Source organism: Vanellus vanellus, assembly GCF_965231255.1.
Source record: "Vanellus vanellus genome assembly, chromosome: 3".
NCBI classification, from domain to species: Eukaryota; Metazoa; Chordata; class Aves; order Charadriiformes; family Charadriidae; genus Vanellus; species Vanellus vanellus.
In genome coordinates, this window is record NC_138907.1 from 44,260,412 (window position 1) to 44,287,287 (window position 26,876).

The 26,876-nt window shown below is 37.7% G+C and overlaps 1 protein-coding gene across 1 annotated transcript in view; it reads right to left on the bottom strand.

Moving 5' to 3' along the window:
* Positions 1-26,876, bottom strand: part of RYR2 (ryanodine receptor 2) — a gene marked incomplete at both ends in the record, with an annotated part of 448,394 nt that overhangs the window by 232,908 nt on the left and 188,610 nt on the right. The window contains 4 exon segments of the mRNA XM_082481358.1: positions 2,354-2,510; positions 5,879-5,953; positions 18,311-18,407; positions 21,788-21,887. Of these exon segments, the coding sequence (XP_082337484.1) occupies positions 2,354-2,510; positions 5,879-5,953; positions 18,311-18,407; positions 21,788-21,887 (429 nt within the window).

The window sequence follows — 26,876 nt, forward strand, 5'->3', positions numbered from 1 at the left end:
TTTAAATACAGTATTGGCAAGCTAATGTGTTTAAAATTCTGAGTAAGGCTCTTGCAAATAATAAGGTTTAAACAAACAATAAATGTTAAGCATTTACATTTGCATCTGAATCTTCAGATTTACAGGGGATACATTTTCAGTATTTTCTCTGCAAACATGAAAGCTTCTTTTCATTTGGAAATTGAAATTATCGTCTGCTCGCATGCCTGAAGGAACTCAGTTTTTAACACTGCAAATAAGGGTATTCTTCCCCCATATCTGTTTTTGCCTATTTAGAGCTAACCTATCTATAGCTGCTTTTCAGGTAGTGGAAGGAAGAATTATGACTGTGGCAAAAAAGAAATGAAATTGCCATAAGAAAGATCTAGCCAGTTGTCATACTCCCAACTTTTAATGCTCTGTATTCAACAGCTGCCTCTTATCCGGGAATAATTATTTTGGGCTAACTACATGTAGCAACACAAGTAAAAGGTTGGATGGTTTTTCCATACACCCTCAGAGAAGAGAACCCTAAAGCTGCTTATCTTCTCTACAGAAGCCTTTCTAGGACTGCTATAATTTGGAAATATTTATTTAACACTCTTTTCCAAAGAGGGAAGGCACCTAAAAATTTTTAATGCCTGTATCCTAATAAAGTGAAACATGACACTCCTTTAAGAAGTCCTAAGCAGGAGGCTGGATTAATCCTCAGCAACGAAGAGTAAATTATTTACTCCTCCCCTATGGCATCTCCGCAATTCCTTCTAAATAAGTCTTTCATGAAAATGAATGTTGATATCCACAAAATTAATATCAAATATGATTTTCCAAATTTACAATTTCTTTGAAAATCCATATTTAAATATCAGTAACACTATATCTGTCATGTGTTGACTAGCTTATAGACCCCTCTTAAAATAGTCTCGTGTTACTTCAAGAATTGATTACCGTAACATGTTTCTACATGCCCCAAAGCCTTTTATCTCTGCTCAGCATAGAATAAGTTTGGTCACTTAACAACAACTAAATCAAGAAATATTAACTTTTTATTTTTAATATGGTAGAACAGAACCACTACAAAACATAAATCCTCAAAATACTTCCAAATAAGACTGTCAAATTCAGGTTGAAAACAACAAAAAAACCCAAACACTCAACGAAAAACAAAGAAGAAACTTCAAATACAACATTGATCTCCAAAACACGTGCATATGCTACTTAGAAAATAGAGACGAACCACCTTCTCCGTATCAACAAAAGATACTTTCTGTACTGCTAACAATTCCTGGTTTCAAGTATTTTTTGGACTAAATAATCCATGTAAGAGTAGAGCACAGTATATTGTACCACTTGTTTTGGAGTAACCCGTACTGAAGACTCCATCTTGAGAATCAGTGAATGAATTATTTTATCCCTCTTGCTTCAAAGGAGAATAACTGTTGAGATCTATAACAACTGCAAAAGGAATTCCCCAATACAGTTCCACTGCAATGTCTTAAAATATTTAAGTATTTCTATAGATTTTTCTAACTGGTTTAAAAAGAAATACATTGTCTGGATCTCAAAACAATCACCTGAATGAAAGTCTTTGTTATCAGAGTACAAAAGTTTATATACCTGCTTTCAGGTATAGATTAATTTCTTATCTTCCCAAGTAGACAAATAATTAAAAATATCTAAAGTAAATGCTACAGAGAAGTTATTGAATACATCTGTTTATTATTACTATATGTTTTAGAAGATAATTTTTTTAAAACCAACATAATCATTGGAAAATTTTCAGCAACATCACGCTGCAGGTGAAAAGTATGAAAAATCAAAGGATATTAAAGAATTTATCATAGTATTATTTTAAACTGTTTACCCACTACAAAAGTACTGTTCTGAACTTGATATGCTTATTGAAGGTGTCAAATGGAAATTCAAACTAGGGTAACTTTAAATTAGACTACATTTAGTCAGGATTTCTTTCATCAGATACTTTAATAGCCCACAATACTATAAATTTTTACTACATCAGCCAACAGATACAAGCAGTGAAGTATCGGGGAACTTAATCAGAAAAACAAATAAGAAATGAGGAAACTGTTCAAAAGGCATCAAGCAGTAAAAAACAAAAAAAAAAAAAACCCACAACAGCCCACAAACAAACAGCCAGGAAGCATTACCTAAAGAAAGTATGATAAAAGAAGCTTTCTAGATACTGAGGTTGGTTTTTGTTTGTTTGTGGGTTTTTTTTGTTGTTGTTGTTTGTTTTTTTAATCAATGAAAAGGTAGAAGGCTCCAACAATTCATGCAATAGGAAATACCTAAATCCTGCTTAGTAGAGATTGGAATTCCTACTAGTTATAATAATGCTGCACAGATTCCATACCTTGGAAGACCGAAAACAGAATGCTGTAGATTTTACATCCGCTTTCTCTTTGTCTGTAAGCAGAAGACTCTTGTCATCCAGCAGACTTAAATATTTTCCTGTTGTTATATGTCTTAGTCTGAACGGCTGTCCCCATCTAATGTGGCTGCCACTCCACCTAAGAAAGTTCATAGGAAACGTCTGGGTTTTTAAAACAAAACACAGAGTTTAACTACCAGCAAAAATATTTTAAAGTACATTACATTGCCAACTAGTTGGTAAAAGGATAAAATTCTAATTGTTGGATGATCAGCAAGAAAATGGCTACTTGGTTGTTATCTCCTATAAAACCATTCCAGTAAATGACCTCTTCCTTTGCACAGGCTGCCTTGGTTCAGACTGAATTCTTCTGGAGAGGAGATACAGACCGCCTACAGAAAAGGAGCCTTATGCACAAAGAGCTTAGATCTGCCAGTTCCCTCTCCAACACATTTCCTCTACCAGCAGCTGGGTCTGTTCACTCTCCCAGAGCACTCTCTTTTCAGCAGTCAGCACACTTTAGGCACACTTTATATAGGACGCAAAAAATGAAATAGCTAAATAAATAAATATTAAAATCCTCCAAAAAATAAATTTTAAAATCATTAAACAAAGATCGGCCCAGGTTCTTCATATTCTACAGGAAGAAATAAAGGAAGAACAGCAAAGACTTTCTACCTAAGCTCCCCAAGAACTCCTCAAGTTGAGATATAGGTTGCAGGTTTCCAACTTCTTGCCTTAAACTGAAGTCAGCTATTCTCTTCTTCCTGATTAACTCCTCAAGATAAATTTGCATAGTGGTTACTAAGGAGGATGCATTTCAAAGTCTGTTCCAAAGGCTTCTCGAATATTCCTTAGATTGGAAAACTGCCACACCTAGGATGTTTTCCTGGATCTTCATAAAACTTTTTTCAGCCTTATATCTTGAAAAGTTTTCACTTTAGGTGTATGTGCACACTGCTTTTTGGAGAGGAAATCATGTATTTGTATTGTGTTTGCAAAATGGACATCATAATGGAGTTATGACACACTGCCAAGGTTCCGATATGCTTCCAAAAATACTAGTAGTTCTCTGTGCTTACTGTGGCTTGAAATAACTTAAAATTACCAACAAATGTTCACATAATATCAATGAAATCTACAAACACATCCTTATGAACTTAACCTGATTATAAGCTTACTCTCATATCAGAATTTTCTATTACTGCATCTTCTTACCTGCATTTAAACTAATTCCAGGTACAGCACTTAAAAACATAAAAGGTTGCTATACGTGTGTTTTGTATATATTCACGTACTAGTCTGAAAATCCCTTACGTTAGCATTTATGCAGGTTTAAGTCATTTTCGTTTTCCCTGACGCTTACATGTAGTAGATTAAAGCACTTGCCTATTCAATACAAATATCCATATGTTTAAGCATGTCGTCTTAAGAGTTGGCCATACTGTATGTAAAGTAGGCAAAACCATTTTGGTGGCCATTTTTAAAGTGCAGGAGTTTTTAAAATGCAAGAGCAATACCTGGCTTCTGTTTTGTAACAGGATTTATTCCACTTCACTAATTAAACTTCTAAACCATTTTAGTTATTGGTTTTAAAGAGCCCAAAAGAATGAAGAGGTTTTCCCCTCAACTATTTTCTTTTGTAAACTAAATAGAGTATTCTGTTTAAGTTAGGAGGAGAGGACTTTGGGGAGGAAGGAAATATGGAAGCTTTATATCTTCGTAATGCGTTTCTTTTTTTGCTGTCTTCTACACAGCAAAGTCAGTATACTCCACAAAAGCACATCTAAGTATCAGTGTTCTAGCACAACTTCTGCTTCTCAATTAAGTAAAATGTCAGGTCATCAATCCCAGTTATTGTATTGCTGGGTCTGGTAAAACACATCAGCTCTGCACCTTTCATACTATGGGCCATGCTGGGGAGCTGCATTTTCCTTAATCTGATTCAATATTCTCTTGGACCAAGTAGCTATGGACCACAAGAAAAAGAAAATAATAAGTGTAGTGCAAAATGGAATGCCCCTAGTTCATTCCTGCAGGATAGGAACAAGGACAATTCATATGCACTTACAAGAAAAGCCTTTTGAGCAGAAAGTATCTTGTGAAGCCATTTCTGACTGCTAAAAATTCTTTTCTGCAATGTGAGAATATGATCCCTGTCACCTTTTAGAAAAGAAAGCAATGCTGAGCAATAGTATCTGGCGTCCCATGGCAGGGCATCCCGAGAGGCAGCCTGCATGTGCAGACTGCGCAGACAAGTTTTATGAGAGCCCTTCACTAATGAGGAGAGTTCAGAAACAATGATTCCTTCAGAATCATGCAAAATTAATGGAATTAATATTACATCTGCAGTCATTCTGGGAAGGAATAGAACTGATGGAGGACTTCAGGCATGCATATACTAAGTTACAAATTGAAGCATCTGCATGAATAGCAATGTGCCTGCAATTCAGCAATGAATGTCTATAGCTATTAGAATATCATAGAGGAAAATCAGGAGGTGAGAGACTTGCAGGAGGGAGTGTTATTCTTGGGATATTTTTTTTTCCCTGGTAAGAAAGTCACGTTCCTTAAAAAGAAAGGTTACCGCTGCCTTTGCTTAGTTGTTTTGACAGTACTCACAATTTCTCTCAGTCATATATTCAAATGTTTGCACTTCAAAAATTTGTATACAATGCCTGTCAAAGTGAAATACATGACAGTGGTAACAGAAAGCTGTAATTTCTCAAAATCCCCAGGTTGCTCCAGTATCACTCCTTATTAGGGAAGTACGTGTAATGAGGAAAATAAAAAGCCAGAGATCATCCCGCAGCTTCATTTTTGTCAATTAAGCACTCTCAAGGTCAATTTTAGTCTAAAGCAAAAATCTCACTGCGCTACCAATGACATTTAACATCATCCTGTTAAATAAAATGCACACACAGAAAACAGCATCATTAGAGTGCAACCTTTCCCTAAGCTGCCCTGATTTAATATCTAAAAAGCAATCGTTTATTAGTCACTAGAAATTTTATCACAAGCACATAATGTAATACAATTTAAGTGCAATTTTGCAGTGCAATTACCTTAACAAACAAGGCACAATTCCTTACTATCATTCCAACATTTCCAGCGATGCAAGGTAGCTTTTTTTTTTTTTTAACATTTTTGCCTTTAAAGACTTCCAAATGCCTTAAACAAGTTAGAGGGTGGCACACATGAATTATTATTTTTAAGGAAAACAGTTCTGATTATGTCACATATATGTGTTAAAAACGTAAATTGTGAATTCACTGACAGCTATAACAACTTCAAAAAGAAAGCAAAATATGCACAGCATGTGCGTTAACATGCACTCTTTACAGGAAGGTGTTTAGTTTTTCATAAAAGTGATATAGAGCACTTTTTGAAGATGACTTTAGTATTATCAGTCTGGTTTTACAGATATCAATCTGATTTTATTGGAACACTGTTACTATACAAAAAGTGCCCCGCCAAACTTCTTTTTCTGAGAGAGATTTTACTTACGCAACTCTTAGAGTCTCTAGTCGCCAAAGGGAACGAGCATGAATTGACACAGCACCACCTTCATAATGGACAGTTCTGAAAACCAAGCAAAGGCACAGACTAAATGCTCAGCTCCATTGGAAGAATTAGTCATATTTGTATGTTCATTTAACTGCATCTCGCATTTTAAGATTGACAAAACAATTATTGCAGCTGTCACATTCAAAGGTTATCAGATTGAAAACCCACTCATCAATTAAGCCTTCAGACTTAGTCACTCAAATTTTGTTTTAATTGTCTTTAGCATCCATTATTATGATATTCACAACAACAAGATTTATACAGTGTTTGCTTAGACAGCTTTCTTAGTGTTTTAAGAATAGAGAATCCAGGAAAAAAAAATTTAAAAAATCAATAGCCTTATAGAATCTAGAAATATTGTAATTAACAAAAAACAAATATCAAATGATGATAAAGATTTATGAACCGCATACATCTCACAAGAAAGGCAGTGGTTTCTCAGAGCTTATACTACTAAAATAACCACACAATTTATTACACTGAACTATGAAAATCCACTTATTTGGTATTATATTTTATTGTCAAAGCACGTGATGTTTCACAACCACACTGATACAGTCTTCACACATCTCAGACGTTAACAGCTTCCTATTTCCAAATTTTATTATGTAATGACCCCTGTAGTTCCTGTATATATCCAGAAATCTAAGTGCTTCTAAAAAACATTCAATTAAGCCTAAAAATGGCTTTGGTTTGTTGGTTCTTTTTTCCCTCCATTATTCTACACACAGATAAGTGATCTATATCGGATCCACAAAATGGTTTAGATTTATGGTCACCAAAAGCCCTACGTAGGTAACCTGGCTTCTCGTCCAGTTGCATCCTGGGCTGCATCAGAAGCAATGTGGCCAGCAGGTCAAGGAGGTGACTCTGCACCTCTACTGCACTCTGGTGAGACCCCACCTGGAGTACTGCATCCAGCTCTGGGGCCCCCAACATAAGAAGGACACGGGCCTGTTGGAGCAAGTCCAGAGGAAGGCCACAAAGATGATCAGAGGGCTGGAGCACCTCTCCTATGAAGACAGGCCGAGAAAGTTGGGGTTGTTCAGCCTGGAGAAGACTCTGCGGACGCCTTATAGCAGCCTTTCATTACTTAAAGGGGGCCTGCGTGAAAGATGGGAGGGACTCTTTATCAAGGACTGTAGCAATAGGACAAGGAGTAACAGGTTTAAACTGAAAGACGTTAGATTTAGATATTAGGAAGATGTTCTTTACTGTGACGGTGGTGAGGCACTGGAACAGGTTGCCAAGGAAGTTGTGGATGCTTCATCCTTTGAAGTGTTCAAGGCCAGCTTGGATGGGGCTTTAAGTAACCCAGTCTAGTGGCAGACGTCCCTGGCCATGGTAGGAGGGTTGGAACTAGATGATCTTTAAGGTCCCTTCCAACTCTAACCATTCTATGATTCTACAAATATGGTGAGTATTAAGCACTGCCACTCTAGATTTAGACAGCCATTCTTTGAACTGCTTTCTGTCTGCACCTTTAGTTCTGCCCTAAGTCATTTGCAGATTTTAAAACCTAGGCCTTTCCTTTGAGAAAATGAATAAAGGAGTCACTTATGAAAAGGAGTGCCATCACTATGCTTATCAGATCAAGCATTTCAGGGAACACTGCCAAAGAATGGCATAGTTTTATGGATCCTGGAAGAGCTTATGGATTAAGTAAACATTGTGATCTTCATCCAAGATCAGGCACTGCCAAAAATAGCCAAAGGCACAACTTCAGGGAATACTAATATCGAAATTGTAGGCATTTCCCATTGTTTGTTAGAAGCAATTGTTTGTGGACCGCAATTTTGGAATCGGGTACCTAGTACTTACTAGGCTTTAACTTCCAAACTCCTCCCATGGATATAACACAGAGGGACTGAACACTTAGCACAGAAAACACACCACTGAAAGGGATGGTTCAAAACCAAAAGAAATAACAAATTAGAATATACTTCTCAATACTGTTAACAACACATGAAACTATAGATGTGTTAAAATCCATCTTGGAATATACTATAAAGTATTAAGGAAATAAACACTCCCAGACATTGCAAATGAAAAAAGACAAATTATACAGGGGGAAAAAAATGCGTCAAAATACAAAATAATATTCTTCACTACAATTACAGAACCACTCACAATGAATATTCATGACCCGTATAAATAGAAACTCTGACATAGGCTCCACGCATCAAAAAAAGTTATAGGTGCTTATATAAATATGTACAGAATCCTGCCCTTGACCTTATATCCAGTATTTTCTCCACATATTGTCTTAGTCATTTGCTGCAACGGTTGTGGTGCTAGGAGCAGCTGACAGGTATTAGTAAGTCTCTCCTCTCTCTCACACAGAAAAGAATGAAATTCAAAGTCAATCTTACTTTTTATTGACATTCACCTTCATTAGTACAGTAAAATGAAAATGCTAAACAGTCTTGCATTCAGCTGTTTCTCTGTTCAGACACTCTCTTCTCTTCAGGCATTTGTTCAAATTTTTGTTCTGCAACTAGCAGACTGGGTTTATGTTGCAACATCTAAACAATAACAAAGCAGATGTCACCCTGGTTGGTTTGTGTGCGTATGTTTGTTTGGGGGGGTTGTTGTTGGTTATTTTTTTATTTTTTTAAGTTGAAACATTCTGATTACATCCTGGCTTATTTCAATATGAACCTCACTGACAAAAAAAGCATTTGAAATTCTTGCACTCTCATAATACAAAATTAACAATTGTATTCAGCAGTTTTCAAATCATTAAATATACGAGAAATCAGGTCGAAGCAAAGGCTTAAATTAATCAGAATATTTTTTTAATTTGGCACCTTCTTTTCAGGGATGAAGTTCTTTCTCACAGTGGAAACCTGGAAGCTGTCACCAGTTTCTGAGTCTGACTACTCTTTTGAAGTTAGCTTTGGATTACGCATAGCAGTTGGATCAGTGTAATTTCAAACATCTAAAAAGCCTCCCATCGTGAACTCAAAGGAATGGCTTCTCATGGGTGATGTCATTTTTTGTGATGTGACTGTCCATCCATTATTTCCTTTCTCTGTTCTTCCAAAGGGGAGCTATCAATCTTGGAACAGTCATGTAAGATGAGAAAATGGAAAAGAGATAGAAGGAAAGAAATCCTAAATAAAAACGTGCAATTTGTTTATCAAAGGAAATAAAAAGGATCCTGGGATTGTCTCTTATTTCCATATGAATGAATGGGTACAGTAGCAACAGAGGGAGTGAAGGCAGAAAGACAGTGATAGCACTTGAGTGATAAAAGCCAACAAGGCAGCAGCAAAGCCTCAGCAAAAGAATAAGACAGCAATCTGGAGGGGGACTGAAAAAGAGCTGGGGACTGGAGGGCTAGGGATCAAGGATCCCTACAGGGAAGCAAAAGGAGAAGCCCAGAGACTGAGGTCAAGGATGGAGCAGCAAGACGTTGTATGGATAGGAAAGAAGATAACATGCTACAAAAAAACAAGTTGACACAAAGCACTAGAACAGGGTGTAAGCTCTTGCGTCTTTCACTAGATATTGTATGCTCTACAGAAAAGATGAAAAAGGAAAGACGGTGTTGAATAAAAGATATCTCTTCTTCATTGAAGGGCAAGTCACTTTGCCCTTTCCATAGCAGCATGCATACTAACCATTGCCCCAGAGCAGCTGAACAAATTAACAACCTAGACCACCTCACACTTTTTTATTCTAATAAATCCAAGTTCATTTGTAACTCATTTCACTAAAACAAATGTAGTAAACTGCCTTCAGGTTGCTCAAACCAACTTCCTTAGAACTTCCTCTAAATAAAAACATTACTTAACAGGCTACACCTCTTTTTTTTTTTTTTTTTTTTTTTAAGTACTCTTGACAACAGTTTAGTGCTGAAAAGGAAGCAGAATTCATCACATTTTAACCCTTCCTGAAACTGACACTGGTAAATCATAGCAGATACTGATATTACTAGGTCAAATGAAACATTGCTTTTAATGACGTGTGAATAACCTAGAAAAACTCTCTGTCAAAGAGTTACTACAGATTTACATTGATAGGACGGAAAAAAAAAAAAAAAAATCGCAAGTTGCAAAGTGCACAGAAGATGCACATTACTTGCCAAACAACAGAGAAAACCTATGAATCAAAAATTTTTTGTGAAATTATAAATAATGTAAATGCATGAGGAAATTACAAATAACATCAGAAAAAGAGAGGGCAGCAAGAGCTACAATGAGTGCTAGCCTTCCCCTAGAAAGCTTGGGATACCTTATACCTTCTGAGCCTTAGCCATAACACTAATTCCTGACTTTTTTTTTTCTATTCTTTCCAAAGCAATTTATTTGCATATTCTACATTTATGGAATAAGAATATTAACCACTTTTATTTCAAGGGAAAATATGTATAAGGAATTCAGAACCTTTGAGAATTTTCAGTTCATCCTTACTATAAACCTTAATCTAGTTAGTTCCCTGATGTAACGAAGTCATTTTTTTGTCTGACCTATGACTGTAAGTTAAATTTAAAACATCATTCTTTCCCTGACTGTGTCGTTAATCCATTTCATTCCCCTTAATATAACCAATGACTCAAGCTGGAACTCACCGCCCCATTTGCCTGACAGCGCTGGGGCTGTCGTTACAGCACCACGGACAGCGCAATCACCCACCCACCCACCGCCCCTCATCTCCAGTTACAATAATGAATTAATTATGCAGGTTTAAAATAGACGACCATGTACCAAAACGCCCTGGAGAATCCTTATTGAATTCATACTCTTATTAAAAAGTATTGTTGGGCAGAGAGAGAGCAATCATTTCAGTGAAATTCACTGACTAAAAAGGGTCATCAAATGAGGTTAAAATAAATTACATTAAATGACAGTGTTTCGAAACTGCTGAAGTAGTCTTGGTTCAAAACTGTGGAAATCCCAAGTTCACAGAATCACAGAATAGTCAGGGTTGGAAGGGACCTCTGGAGATCATCTAGTCCAACCCCCCGCCAGAGCAGGGTCACCTACAACAGGTTGCACAGGACAGCGTCCAGGCGGGTTTTGAATGTCTCCAGAGTGGGAGACTCCACAACCTCTCTGGGCAGCCTGTTCCAGTGCTCCACTATCCTCAAAGTGAAGAAGTTCCTCCTCATGTTAAGATGGAACTTCCTATGTTCAAGCTTGTGCCCATTACCCCTCGTCCTATCAATGGGCACCGCTGAAAAAAGACTCCTCCCATCCCTCTGGCATCCTCCCTTTAAGTATTTGAAAGCATTAATAAGATCCCCCCTCATTCTTCTTTTCTCAAGACTAAAGAGACCCAAGTTCCTCAGCCTTTCCTCATATGAAAGATGTTCTAATCCCCTAATCATCTTTGTAGCCCTTTGCTGGACCCTCTCCAGCAGATCCCTGTCTTTCTTGAACTAGGGAGCCCAGAACTGGACGCAGTACTCCAGATGCGGCCTCACCAGGGCAGAGTAGAGGGGGAGGATGACCTCCCTCGACCTGCTGGCCACACTCTTTTTGATGCACCCCAGGATGCCATTGGCCCTCTTGGCCGCCGGGGCACATTGCTGGCTCATGGTCATCCTGTTGTCCACCAGGACTCCCAGGTGCCTTTCCACAAAGCTGCTCTCCAGGAGGTCAGCCCCCAACCTGTACTGATGCGTGGGGTTATTCCTCCCCAGATGCAGTAACCTACATTTACCCTTGTTGAATTTCATTAGGTTCCTCCCTGCCCAACTCTCCAGCCTGTCCAGGTCACACTGTAAAGCAGCACAGCCTTCTGGCGTGTCAGCCACTCCTCCCAGTTTAGTGTCATCAGCAAACTTGCTGATGGTACACTCCATCCCTTCATCCAGATCATCGATGAATATATTGAACAGGACTGGACCCAGTACTGACCCTTGAGGGACACCGCTTGTTACTGACCTCCAACTAGACTCTGCACCACTAACCACAACCCTCTGAGCTCTATCTGTCAGCCAGTTCTCAATCCACCCCACTGTCCATTCATCTAGCCCGCACTTCCTAAGCTTGCCTGTGAGGATGATGTGGGAGACAGTGTCGAAAGCCTTGCCAAAGTCAAGGTAGACAACATCCACTGCCCTCCCCTCATCCACCCATCTAGTCACTAAGTTCTATAGCAAGGAAATAATGGAGTAAAATTCAGTAACTTGGAATGAATCAGGACACCATAAAGATGGCATAAAGAACCTAACAATATTGTACTTGGATTATGCACAAATGAACAAATACAAATAAGACGTCAAAGTTCATGTTAAAGAAATTGTTCCATTCCCTTCAATAACAGGCAAGGCTGTTCTGGTTTTAACCTGAAAAAACAATCACTACAGAGCTCTACAGATGTTTTTTTCAAATTAATTTATGAAGTACATCCATTACTATTGAAGGCCCATGGGTTGTTTTTGGTGTGGGGGAGAGGTTGTTGATTTATGCTTGGTGAAAACCTTCGGAATTCACCAAGCATAAATAATCCTTCACAAGTGCCGGATCCCGGCCTTACTGGGGTACAGACCTCACTAGTTCGTAATGCCATATCCAGGACTGTATTTTACCTTTCTAATGAGAATAGTGTGGAAAGGAAAGTGAAAAGGAGCTGGGATTAGCTAAGTCATATTGATTTTGACTTTCATCACTTTACAACCCTGTCTATTCATTTCTGAGACTAACACGAAATGCTCAATATAATTTACAAAAGCCTTAACATAATATGTTTAACCCAAAGAAACTCTCAAAGGTAGAAATGGCAAAACTGCTTCGGAAATGAGGCTACACACATACATTCCCTCCTGAAGGCCTGTTCTGACTGGATGGTTTGATAAATTGAAGTCTGTTCCACCTGAAGTGATACTTTGCAAAAGCCAGGAGCACTTCGCTCCCTCTCACAGGTATTTTCTTTCTGTAATGATATATTTCTGAAGGGTCCAAATTACACTGCAGTCATCACTTTAAAATACGTATTGCAAATCAAAATGCAAATTAGTTGCAACAGGAACATTCATGGCCCCCTCCTACACTGGGAACTATGAATACTCACAGCCCTCCTTCTGTGTGGACTTTTAAGTTCTAAAAGAATAGGAATGGCGGGGGTATGATAAAGAGCAAGCATCACAACCCAATAAAAAAAAAAAAAAAAAAAAGATTATATACTTCCACTGCTATCTGCCATTAATTTTTGGAAACTCTTAAGTAAAAAAACACCAAAACCACAAAGTAATCAAAAGCTTTACAGTCATGCAAAGTACTGTCTTAATAACTAGCTGACATTTTTACAGGTAAATAAAAAAATCACGCATAATACAGCAATGCCAAAAATATAAAATAATTCCTCTTAATGGAACAGTAAGAAAAAAAGGGGGGCTCTTGACTGATTCAGTTGTGATGGGGAAAAAAATAGCTTGTTTATTACAAAACTTAAAATCTCTGCTGCACAACCTGAATTTATTATGAACATTTCTTGCAAAATTTTTTAATTAAAAGATTGAAACAATGGAAGATAATTTCACTTTCAATGTACACCTGTGCTAAATCGCAACTGCCACCATTATTAGAATAAATTTATTAATTTCTTTGATATTATAAATTCACAAGTGAAGACTCAATACTATAATTACGAAATAAGGGTTTTAAAAAAAAAAAAAGAAAAAAACCCTGTGTCACAATTTCAACAGGGAAAGATGCCAAATGAAAGCAAAGACCACTTCAAGGTACCTGTAATACAAACAGTGATTTAAATCTTCTGCTGGATAAATGTATACAAACCTCCGCTCAAAAAAGAAGTATTATAAATTATTAAGAAATTTCTCATGTATAAAACAGGAGGAAAAGGGTGGGAAAGGAGACTATGCAATCCTTTATTTTAAGAAAAAAAATAAATCAAGAAAATCCTTCTGAGTCTACCTTATTGCCATACACACAAGTAACAGACTGCTTCTATAAGCTCATATGATGGGAACCAGGCCACAACCATGCGGGCAGAGAGCGGAGGAAAAGGAGTCGAGACAAATACAGACTCCCGGCAACTGTGCTGCTGCAGAAGTTTCCCCTGGCTTGGAAGATAAATAGAATCCAAGTAACCAACAGAAGAACACCAAGCTGATTATACTTGTCTTGTATATCTATACAGGATAATCTACCAGGAAATGCTTCTGAAATTTTAATTGAAGAGCTATGGAAACAACACTGCAAATTTAGGTCTAGCTTGCTACAGATGACTAAGGCTGTTTAAATAAAAATACAATTTAAGGATTCTATGCACAAGGCTTTAAACACTGTCCTTAAACCAGCAACCAACCTAACTAGAATGTGTGGTAAATTATATTTAACTCAGTGAAACTGCACATATTTAACGTCTTTCCTGTTCCTTTCTTGTTCTTCATCTGGGTCAGACTGAGTGAAAACTGCCCACTTTGCCTCTGGTGTTTTAAAAACAATACAACTACTTTTTTCATAGTGTAATATCAAGTAAACCAATATGTTGCCACAAACGTTTCTACTTGCGCTGCTTCCAATTGGGGTGCTTTTTAATTACAAAGCAAACTAAGCCTAACAACTTCAGGCAGAATCTACTTGAAATTGGAAAAGTACATTTCTGAGTGGATAGGAGCCCCCCCAGCCTAAAGACTGGTTTCTGATTCCAGCTAGATCTTGGGGAAGAAGGGGGGGGGGGGGGGGGGGGGGGCGCGAAATTAGTTCAGGCAATAAAATCCTATTTTACCATTTTTCTTAAGTTACTACTGCAAGAATCTATTTAAATCAGTCCTCTGAGTCTCCCACTTCACAAATACTCAAAGTTGTCTTAAAACGTTTGTAGTTCAGAGATGTAATCTTTGAATAATGTCCTACTGGCATTACATTAAAAGCCAATTATCAATGACAAGATTTCTCAGCAATTTTGACCAAATTCAGACGGATACCAGCAGCATACCAGTTCTTCCAGGTACCATCTTCACTGGGAATTTAAATGCACCAAGACACAACAGCCTTGGCAATAGGTAGCCCAGGCACTTTGCCTCTGTGCTTACCCCCATCGCACGTATGCATCTGCCACTGCCAGGGCAGAAGGTACGTCCTGCTGAGACAGCACAACCCCACTGCCCACAGGAGGGAGGGGGCAAGGGAACAGCCTCTGCTCCAGCAGCCTGCAGCCCCATGACAGCTCCCCCTCCTTCCAGAACTGAGGGGCCACAGACTTGTGCTGAGAAGACAGCAGAGGGTGGACTGCACATGCAAGGAACAGTGCTACGGCTATCCAGTACAGGCCAAAGGACCTTTATGGATCTTGGTTCTTGGATGGAGGGAACAACATCCTCCTCCCAACCAGTCTCTCACCTTGGGCAAATACCTGCTTTGCCCGTGTCAAAAGTTGGCCCTGAACATTGCTCTTTTCCCACTGCTCATTGTGCATCTCACCACTTGATACCAAAGTCCCTCTTCCAAAAATACAAGGATTCCACCCTACCTTCTCATGGTCACGGCAGCACAATTAAAGGACCACATGGAGGGACGCACAAGCTCAACAATTAAGCATGGAAACACGACATACCTTCAGAAAAATTGTGAGACACAGATAGATAGATAGATATGCTTTTTTCTCTATACACTTTTTCTATGACTATTTCTGCCGCTGTACTAGACCTCTTGCAGTGCAGATTCAGATGACCTTGCCTCCGAGGAAGCTTTGTTAGGTACTGTAATCATAAATACAGCATCCGCACTGACACTGAATTGTAGGTCTCCACTGTGTTAAATGCTGTTCCGCAAGAGTACAAACAGCTTGATAAAAAGTGTTTTATTTTGGACTTCTGGTAATCTCTGAAACACTTTTATACTCAAATTTATGTAACTATCAGTGCTCTAAGAATAGAGAAAAACAGCAGTTATTTTTAGAAACTGCCTAGGAGGATCCTTCACATCAAAACAATTTATTCATTTCCAGGATTAGATGACACCAGGTGACATTATAGAATAAAACTATTATTTTAGGACTGACTGATCTTTTATTTATTTGAAAAAGGCATAAAGAGGCCATTTGAAAAGGCATAAAGAGGAGGCCTTTGCAGAAAAATAAAAATGAGATAGAGGAATCAGTGAGTCACAACAGAGATGGAACTTCTCGGTGTTCCTTTACGCTGCCGTTCTGCAGAGCAGAGCTGCTCTTCAAGCATATGCTGGAACAAAACAAACCAAGCACAACCACAATAATCTATCACCAGACTATTTCACAAGGCAATGAAAGGATAATATGGAATTTTTATATTCCAAGTATATCATACTTAATCATGCCTTGTGTGCAAAAGTTACGGAACTTAAAATGAAAGACAAAATACTGTATTTCACAATTTCCTACCTGCCAAAATTACCCAAATTTTAAAAAATAATTCTACCAGCAGTTAAATACCACCCATCAAAATAAGGTCTGCATACATACTGAAAACTGAAAGGAGTCACAAATTATCCTTTCAGATATTATTTTGAATCGGCAAGAGTCCTAATTACGTACAGAAATATAAAGTTTCTAAGCAACAACTAAATTTATTAATAATTTAAGAGGAGAAAGTGTGGGGCACAGAGCAATTATACCTAACTCCATAAAATTAAAAGTAATCATATATTATATTCCTTGTTTATAAGTAAAAATAATTTTAAACAATTCAGAAAAGCAACAGAAGTTCAGAAAAGGAGAATATGAAAAAAATTAAACCTATTTTTATTCTGTTTATTAAAGAATGTTCCTGAATGACAAGAAAATTTCAGAAGATCAAATCTGTTTTTCATGAAGCACTGAGAAACAATGTTTCCCAGTATTGCTATCAGGAAACAGAAAGACAAAGGCATGGGTACTATTTGTTGTCTACTACCTCTGCTTCTTTTCGGGTACTAGTTAGCTAAGGGAAAAGGTAGTAGACACTGCAGAAAGAAGAATAACAATCTGGTCTGTGTACAGCAGTGGTCTGCAGCTTAAGAAATGAACCCTATTCTTCCTGTCTTATGGGACACAAAGGTGCATGATATGAATGCACAAACGGATCAAATGAATTTTTTACTTAACTTGCAACTTCGTGCTCCTTTATTGTGGTGTGTATATAACGTTAGTCTTGTTGAAGAGACATATTTTTAGCGTGTTCTTAAGCGTTAAAGTTCAGTAAAAGTTCAGTGCTTCGTCATTTATAAATCTGCGATTACACTGCAACTACAATTTTTAAAAGGAAATTTGCAGGATTTAAACTGCAGTAAGAGCGAACAGTATAGGATCCTATTTATCTTTTCTTATCTTTTCATCACTTTCAGGGTAAGGATAATAACAGCAGCAATAAACTCCAAGCTGTAATGGATCTGTCACATAGTAACTTAAATTAAAACATGAACTGATCACATTTTAAGTCTCAGCATGTTGAAATATCTTCTGTGTTAAAAAACTATTCCCTTGTCTAAAAATGAGAAATAGCCAAAAAGGGTTGGTTAGCAACTGTGTAAGAAAACTCTGAAGTTTTTCTCATTAATATTTAAAAATGCAAAGAATATTTTTGCTATATTTTTTGAGTTTCCAGTGTCATCTTCTTATCTTTACAAATAAGAATAAAGTAGAATAAAAAATACATTTCTATTTGCAAACCAAGAAAACTCATTTGGAAATCAATGAATAGCACTTTCTTTGTCATGGAAATGAAGCTACCCAATATACTGCATTAAACGAACTATTCCAAAATCAACACTATCATTTAGCAATCTTCAGGCTGAAGGTAGGAATAAATCATATGACACTGCCCTACTGAAAAGCAGCTTGGGGTATATTTTATTAGAGCAAATAAATAGGACTTTGATTCACCCATGTAATCACTCCACTGAGACGTGCCACTTTCAGTGCCAGTCTTCCCACCATTTGGATTTATTAGTTAACTGAGATACACAAACCAAGCTGTCATCACTTCTCTACTTCCATTCAAGGATTCCTTTAGTCAAGAAAACAACCATAAATTAAGTTCTAGAGTACCAGGACAGGTACACCCAAGATCAATTCCCAGATCAGTAGTCTTGAAAGACCGGACAGTAATCTTAACATATCCCGTCCTGAGGACTTTTTTTGTGATTACAGAAAAAAAACTCCACAAAGAAACCAGCACATTTAATTCACAGTGTTTTTACGTCAGTAAAGATGACAATAAATTATCAAAAATCACTATTAATTTTATACCTGGTAAGTGAAATCAGACTTGAATAATACTGAAAAGAAAATGCAAGAGGCTCATGTCCAAAGTTCATCTCAACAATATTGCTTCTTATAAGTAATACTTCTCATCACAATATCCTTCAAAAATCCATACTATCAGTGACAATATTGATTCAGCAACATTCATTATTATTGTATTATAAGCTGGAAACCTACCTTCTTTGTTCTTCTCCGTGTTCACCTGAAGGGACTGTCAAACATTCGTCCATGTGACCATGCAATAACCTCAGAACATCCCCTCCTATCAGATATCCTTGAATAAAGGGAGAAAATCAAGTGCAATTGTCTGAACGCAGCAACATGTAAAACTATAGTTCAAACTGTAATAAATACTATCAGTTTTGCTTGGGGTTTTTTTGTTTTCTGTTGGTATTTTATGTTACATTATAGAGTCAGAAGAAGAAGATATCTCATACCCTGGGGAGCCAGCTGAACGTTGCCAGCTGAGAAAAGCTCCAAGTAAGCAAGTAGGAAAGGGTGGATCAGGAGAAAGAGAGCCACAGACAGGGGATTCTACAGAGTTAGTGCAATTCAGAAAAAGAAGGAAGCAAGTACTTCCCTCCCAGATTATAACAGAAAAAGTGGGAGAGTCTTCTCTTCTATTTTACCTACTCACTTTCGGGTTTGATTTAAGTTAAGGATTCCAGTTTATATACTAACAAAATAAATATTTGTGTATTTATTTATTTAACTTTAAAAATCCTTTTAGGTGTCTTCGGAAGTTTTCTGTGAGAAAAACTTCTGGGAAGATCCACTCAAAGCTCTGCTTGACTTAAGACTCCCCGCCTACGAACACAATTTACTTGGACTCCAATGAGGAACTCCTATACTGCCTACACTACGATTGCACACGCAGGTTTCAAAGCCAAACACTTGGCTCTGCAGTGTACAGCTACAGGTAGGCATGTTCACAAACTACGGCACAGAGCATACATGTAGCATCACAATATTTGAAGAGCCACGACATCGCAGACAGAAAGCTGAAAATAAGGCCATAATTCTAATCAGTAAAAATATTAACAAAGTAGTTGCTTTTTCATCATCCTCTTTGTATCAGAGATGTGACATTAAAAAGAAATTTAATTTTTTGTTCCTACAAATACTGTATTATAAGCTAGTAACTGAACATAGTAGATAGTGCAATTAAATGGTATTTTTTCAGTTTGATAAGCTAACCGAGTGTTTACATTTGTTTCCTGAACTCATCTTCCCGTCTTGCTAGAAGTTGTTAATATCAAATTCTCCATTTGAGCAGGATGTGGGAACATAATTCCTTGGGTTTAGTATTATAACAAAGATATTTTAAAAAATATTATTGGAATAATATTTTGAAGCTACGTCTATATTCTGTGCAGTAAGACAGATCTGTACAGGGAAATTATGTTGAAGACCCAACAGTCACACTGTATGCATTTCACAGGTATATTTTGAAACCACAGGAAATCTTTTTCCTAAATATTCCAGGGAATATTTCAGGGTATATTTTTTAAAAAAAAACTTTGAAATCAGGATCAAATTAGTATTTATGTGGCAAATTTCAGCATTGAATTTTTAAATTTCGGATTTTGACACCAAGTAACAGTAGTTATATATATATATATATATTAATTTTTACATGGACCTGTGTCAACATAACTCTGGAAATGTTCTGCCCTGAGTAACTTTTTTGTTTTGTTTTTAGAATGTCCCACATCCACTTCACAGTACAGAATTAGCAAAATTACTTGATCTGACTCTAAAGCTCTGTTTTGACTTAAACAATAAACTAACTTCTGCACAAGCCAGTTTTGCTGAAATGCATGTAAAAAGAAATTTTCTTTCAACTAAGTCCAATATCCTAGTTCCTTTTACAGACTATCCATTATTTTCACTTGGAAGCAATTTTATTTAACTAAATTGTTTCACTTATTAATCTATTTTTAATGGGAAGTTTTGATTAAGAGATGGTATTGTAGCGTAGTTATTCCTATAATAATGTTTTGTTTATGAAGATGGCAAAGCATTTTGCAGATACTATCAAAATTAGCTTTATTTTCCTCTTTTTAAGGTAATTTTCTCCAGTTTGGCTACAGTTTTACTGAGGCATATAGAGTAAGGTCTTCCACAGTAAGTGTCAGATTCATTCTCCCTTCACGAGACAACTTTGATTATAGGAGCATTTGCTGCCTTTGCTAGAATAAGGCCTTTGTTCTAATTCTTTCTGACACCATCCAGCTGATCGTCTCTAGAAAAGATACTGCTTGAAGATAATTAACGGCTATACCTGAGAAAAGTGAAAATGGAAAGGTATAGCAACAAAGAACAAGCAAATACGCAGAGAAGTGCACAGCTGCTAAAATCACGTTACATCATTTTCACAAGATTTCCCCTGGGAAAAATGACACTATACTCTGTCATTGTGGACTTCTGCTTCCCAAACAGCTGGGCAGGTCTCACTAGTGAGGTTCACCAACCAGAGAGATGTGGAGCAGCACAAATCTGAGTCTCAGCTAATAAACTATACTGGGATTATTAACATGAATGCCACACCAGTGTTGCCAGCAGTTGGAGGACAAGGAGAATGGAGTCTATAAGAAGAAGCAACAGGTTGAAGAGGAGAGGGTTTTCTCGTCTCATCAACAGAAAGGGTTTTTTTCCATAAAGTTTAGGACACAGTTAAGCTATTCATTAGCATTTTTTTTAATAACGGATTGCTCTAGAAACCATGTCAGAGAATCTGAATATGCAGAATGATCCTCATAGTCTAAAATCACAGTGCGTATACAGAAAGAAGATGTTGGCAATGCTGTCCCTGAAATCTGAATAAGCCAAGCTGCAAGAGCATTCCACAATGTGTTTTAAAATTTGCCAGATAAGAAGAACTTGATGTGAAATTTCAGTGTGTTGCCTTTTCAAAAAAGAGAGTAAGAAAGGACCTGCAGCTTTAACCTTCTTAAGGTTCTATTGCAATACCTACTCAAAGCAATTATTCTGTAGGAAACTAGAAGTCACTAGACTTTACATCGTGACAGACTTTTCGGAAAAAGACAACTATCTTTTTCTTCTCTGTGGAACCAGCACAGTAGAAATTCAGGGATCCTTGTCCTTTTATGTCAGAAGTTGCACTAAAAAAAAAAAAAATCTCCTAATTCTCAAATAAAATAAATAAATTTGAAAGTTGTTCTAGCCTGTCTCTTTCTGTCTTTCCCCTCCTATTGTTTTTCTTGCCAACCATATGCTCCCCACAAAACCATTCCCAGTCTTAACTCCTAGGATTTCACATCCTGCTTCCAGTCCTCTTGCCCAGTCAGCCTCAGGAACATGTAAACGTGACTGCATACATCAGAATAATCTGAGAGAACATTTTAAACCTGGACCAAAAGCCTTTCTAAAAAGAACATTATGAATGTTATCATATCTTTAGCAAAATGAGATTTGAATGAGCTGTTCAATATTCAGAAAAAATTATGTAGAAAAGTATCAGTGTCACTTTCAGTGTAACTTTTCCATTTTTTCAGAACATTTGTATATTTATTTACTGGATTGAATGTTTACATAAGAGAAACCTACTCCCACACTTGGCAGAATAATTTGATTGTTCAGATATTTCATTTACAATCAGTCTTTCAATAATTAAAGTTGAGTCAATCTTACCTTGGGCAACTTCACTTCCAGAACTGATTGGAGCTACACTCCAGAGTGTTTGCTGGAAGGCTGCATCGACATGTAAGCTACCATTGCCATAAGAGAGATGCTAAAACCAGGAAAGAGAGAGGCTTTTATTTGGGGTTAATTAAATATCTCATTACAGTATACAATAATAGTATCAAAAATTCTCTTGTTTCCTTCATACATAAATTGTTCCTATTGACTGTGTAAGTAAACACAAAGTCAGTCTTGGGTACTCTTCAAGGGCCATTAGAAATAAAGCTAGAATAATAACAGCATTTTTGCCTCAAAGACACATACAAATGGCACAGAATGGTCAGCTGTTTGGGGTCTTAGACCATAGCAAACACTCTGAAGAACTGATTATTAAATGCTGTGGGGGTCTTACATTAGTGTTCTTCCTTGTATATGCAATGGTATTTTCCATAAAGTTTGAATATTGGGATGTGACTTTAATCTGTATTTCAAGTGCAACTCACCACTTAATTATTTCTTGTGGACCACTGGCTTCCTAAAACTGACATCAGATCAAAGATATCAAGTAATCAAGTAATTGATTTTGTAAGGCACTTAAGGGAGTTCCCAAAATATATTCTTGAATCAAGTTTTCATGATGCAAGCAAATCTGAAATGATCTTTCCCCTAAAGGCTCACTTCCTGCCTTAGCATTCAATGGACGCTCTTTTTTTACTGTGTTAGTCTCTGTCTTCTGCCAATATTGCAGGTCTTTACAGTGAGAGCCACAGATGCCTTCTCATCTCAGAATTCTTTGTGTGTGCGCACGCGTGCAGGTTCCAACTAGTTCAGTGGCATTCTAATCTAAGAATATATAATACATCACCTCCATGCAAAATCCTTTCTCCCAAACCATCATTCAGTTCCACTGATACGTCGAAATGAAATAAATTCCTTAACGCAATGGCCAGGACGTGGACATGATACTCACACCGATGTTTAGCAGCCTCCATACCTACTAACCAGATTTTTGCCAGCTGGCATAACAGAGTATCTGGCAGAAGTAGCAGGTTGCCATCATCGATGAGGACCACATGCATAGCATATGTCTTTCCAGTACGCAGTAACAACATTTGCAAAGCAGAAATATGTTGGGTTCAGGAATCCTGGTCTCTATTCTAATCCTGGTATTGGTCTTCTCCATTACAGGCAGGTCCTCCAGCCTTTTTTTTCACCCAAATCTTTTCTGCACTGGCATCCAGGCTCAACCAAAAACCTAGATTTGTCTTCCCTACTAATAGACTAATAATCTCCTAAACCAACATCTACCCTGCCATAGGCTTTTAATCACTTCTCAGAATTAAATTATGGTATTTTATGAATTCAGGTTAACACTACAGTCTACAGGCAGCTACTCAAGGATAAACTCCAAGACTCAAATCTCCCAGAATACTACAGGTTTCCCAACTGAACTTAATGTCATGTTATAAACTCTGTACTGCTCTGCAGAAAAGCAACACAATCACCTCTCTGTTCCTAGGTCTTCAAGAAGAACACAGTGTAGTCAAGCTCACTGGAGAGCTTAGGAATCAGATGGTCATCTCCACAAGAACCCTTCAGCAGTGATTGCAGCAGCATAGCGGCATTTACAATAGCTCTACATAACTAGATGATGTAATTTCAAATTTCAGTCTGCATTAAAGTTTCCATTCTCCAAAACGTGCATGTGTGCAAAGAGAAAAACATAAAGAAAGGAAAACTTTTGCTTCAGGCTTCCTCTTGGCTAAGGTGTGTCAATACTAACATCTCATCTAGCAATAGCTATTTCTATCTGCACTTATATATGGGTAAATTTACACTGCAGAAAAAAAAAAATCATTATCTAAGTTTTGACCTAAAGTAGACAAAGCCCAGGAAATTTCTCTGACGCAGTTTAAACAGTTGGCCAGCAAATCCACAAGCAAAGAGAATTTTCCATTGATAAAGAAAGAGAATTGCCAGTACTATACTAACAAATTTCAGCCCCTCCACTCAGCATAAACGTACCATCAGCAAAGGAAGAATAGTAGCTAAAACCCAGAGATACACAGAAATTACCATTAAAACTCAGCCATCAAGAATCATCCAGTCCACTATCACGTAGGTGACAGCAGGTAATTGCAGATGCATGGCAGGAAAGCATAAGGATCCCACAGAGGGTAGATGGGGGTAGTCTGCATTCCCCCTCTTTATATTAGCTTTCCTTCTGCACTATAACCACCAAAAGCCTGAAGCACATCAGCTACTATGCTTTCAAATGATTGCTATTTAGTATGGTTAGACACAAGAGCTTTCATTAAGAAAATATTAATTTTACAGAAGCAAGCAACAAAAATCATGCCTTTAATGGCATGATCCTGTACATTTTTTTCCATGAGTGCTGCCTCATTGTATATAGAGGATAAAGGAGCTAAACTTCATGAACAGCTGCTCAGTGTTTTGTTTTCTCCTCAATCTTCAGTCGCAGCCTCATGCTTTATTCAATATAGTCAATTCTTCAAAGCTTTGAAAAGAGAATTAGTAATTTCCTCATAGGCTTTTCTCTTGCTACCAACAATCACAGCATTTCACAAAACATAGCAAATATTAATGAATTCATTTTCTCAAAATCCCGAAGAAGCAGCATTATAGCCCATTTTCCAATGGGAAGTGGAGGTACATAGATTACACTAAGAAATTTTCATTAATCTAGGATGCCCAAGTTGATGTGACAAGGACCTGTTTAATTCCACTGCATTGTATGCAGTTTTAACGTTCAAGACACATCTTCCATTCACCTCAGTTGCAGGTATCGAGACAGAGCAACTTTGAGACCTCAACCTCTAGCAGAAGGAGGAAGACCTCAGAGCCATAACCCAGGTAAGGAATATTGCTGGTAAGGGATGAAGTTAGTGACCTCTTGAAAGCAAGCCTAATATAAAAGATCTGCCCAGCAAATTCCACAGCGGAGTCTAGTACAAAATCTAATTCTCCAGGAAAATAATTAACTGAGAATCACACCAGCAATCCTCCACCTGCAATTCCCAGCTTGAAGTTTCATCTTCAAAGCTGCTTCATTCCACAGCCCCTCTGCTACTCAGCCCTGACACACCTATCAAACTTTTATCGGCACTGAGATAGCGCTCCATAAAAAGTCAGTGTGACTCTATATTTTTATGAAATCTCTTAGATATATCAGTGCCACAATTTTTGCATTTTCTACTGCCTGTGGTTTTTCAAAATCTAAGAAAATTATTTTTGTGGTATAAATTATATGTAATTTTCCTATATTAAAAAAAGGCAAAAAAAAAGCAAAAGAACCCCCACAGTTACAGTAGGTGGCGTCACACTGACACCCACATGAACCACAGGTAGAGAAGGAAACTTTAAACCCGTTTTTTATACATCTGCCACCCAAACTAATGCAAAATCACCAACAGGAGCAGGCTGTGAGCGTACCACAGGTGACTGCTGTGCCTTGATACAATTGGTTGCCTAGATAGTTGCTGACAGCAGTTATCTAGCCTAATTGCTCCAGGCCTCTTCCACTCTTCTCCTGTCTGAGTCTTTATCCCAGTCCCACACCTCTCACCCAGCCAATCCAGGTTCCCAACCCAGTTACAGACTACCTTATCACCTAGATTTAGGACCTCCTCCTCCTCCAGAAGGTACTCCTCAGACCTACAAAGCCTTGGCATGGCCTTTTCATTTTTTTCTTGCTCAACTTCTTCCTTCCCATGTCAGCCAGAGTTAGACTTCCTTCCAGAAACTCACTACAACTCCTGCCCCTCAATTCTTTTCTCATTTCTCAGCCCCAGACTTTCCCCTATCTGTCCAGCGGTTTAGTTCTCCCCAGCCAGCCCACTCCTTCTCTACAGATCTCTTTTGCCCTCTTTCATTCCCAGTCCCACTCCACTGGTTCTTCCATCAATTCTCCCTGCCAAAACAGCACAGGTTTTCTGCCCCATGTTTCTAACACAACTTTAACCAGTCCACTCCTCCATTGTCACCAGCTTCTTGTCCCAGGCGATTTGTTAGTCCCTTACTGCCTGCCTGCCTTCAGCTGCCAGTCTTTTCAGCCAGTCATCGAGTCCCACTCAGTTTCCCTCATTCCCACTTCAGTCCCAGGCTCCTCTCCCTGCTACATCACCTGCCTTTTGTTCCTCCTACTTTCTCATAGCTTCCTCCCCCACATATCCTAAATGACAGCAGATCACCGGCGGCACAGAAAACACCGAGCTCTCAGCTGTCAATAGAGTGCATGACTTCATCCCTGCCTTGAGCCACCCATCACAAGGAATATCTGTTTCCACCAGGGTTGGTGTGTATTTAATTATTCACTGAAGAGGGAGTTTAAACAATTCATTACCATACAAGAGGTGCAAGAACTCTCGCTTCTGCAAAATAGGCAACGTCATAAGACTTTTCGCTACTAAAAGAGAAATTATAAAAATCTTCCCTGGGCGTGACAAAGCTGCGTTATTTCAGGAGAATGTTTCTTTACTAACTTAAGCAAGGAGAGGCTTGTTACCTTTTTTTTTCCTTTTTCTTTTCATTTTGTTTGTTTTTTGGTTTGGGTTTGTTTTTTTTTTTTTTTTAAGTTAGTGAAAAGCACACTTGTGATATCAGGAACATCACTTCTAATTTCCTGTGTTTGTTATAAAACATGGGATGCTCAACATTTTCAAGAAAATTATATGAATTTTCTTAATGATGTGAAAATATTTTTTTCTTTCCCTGTCTTCAAGCTCAGTGACATCTCTTCTGGACGAACTAAATAAAAAAGTTATCTCAGACCAACAAAAAAACCAAACCAACCAGTAATAGATGCTACTATTTCTCATAAGTAATGTTTTACATTACAAGAACTTGATTATAATCACTTGGAAGCAGGATTTTAGAAGGTAGAGCAACTTGACAACCTTAATTATCAGGAAGACCTACCAGCCTCCACATTAACATTTCAAATCGTATAAAGACTCTGTGGGAACCACATTATGATCAGTGTAACAGAACAGTTCAACACTAACTACCTTGTTCCACTAATTTCAGGTTTGTATATGCAGATCCAAATTATTTTTAAGAAAAACCTTTTTTACTA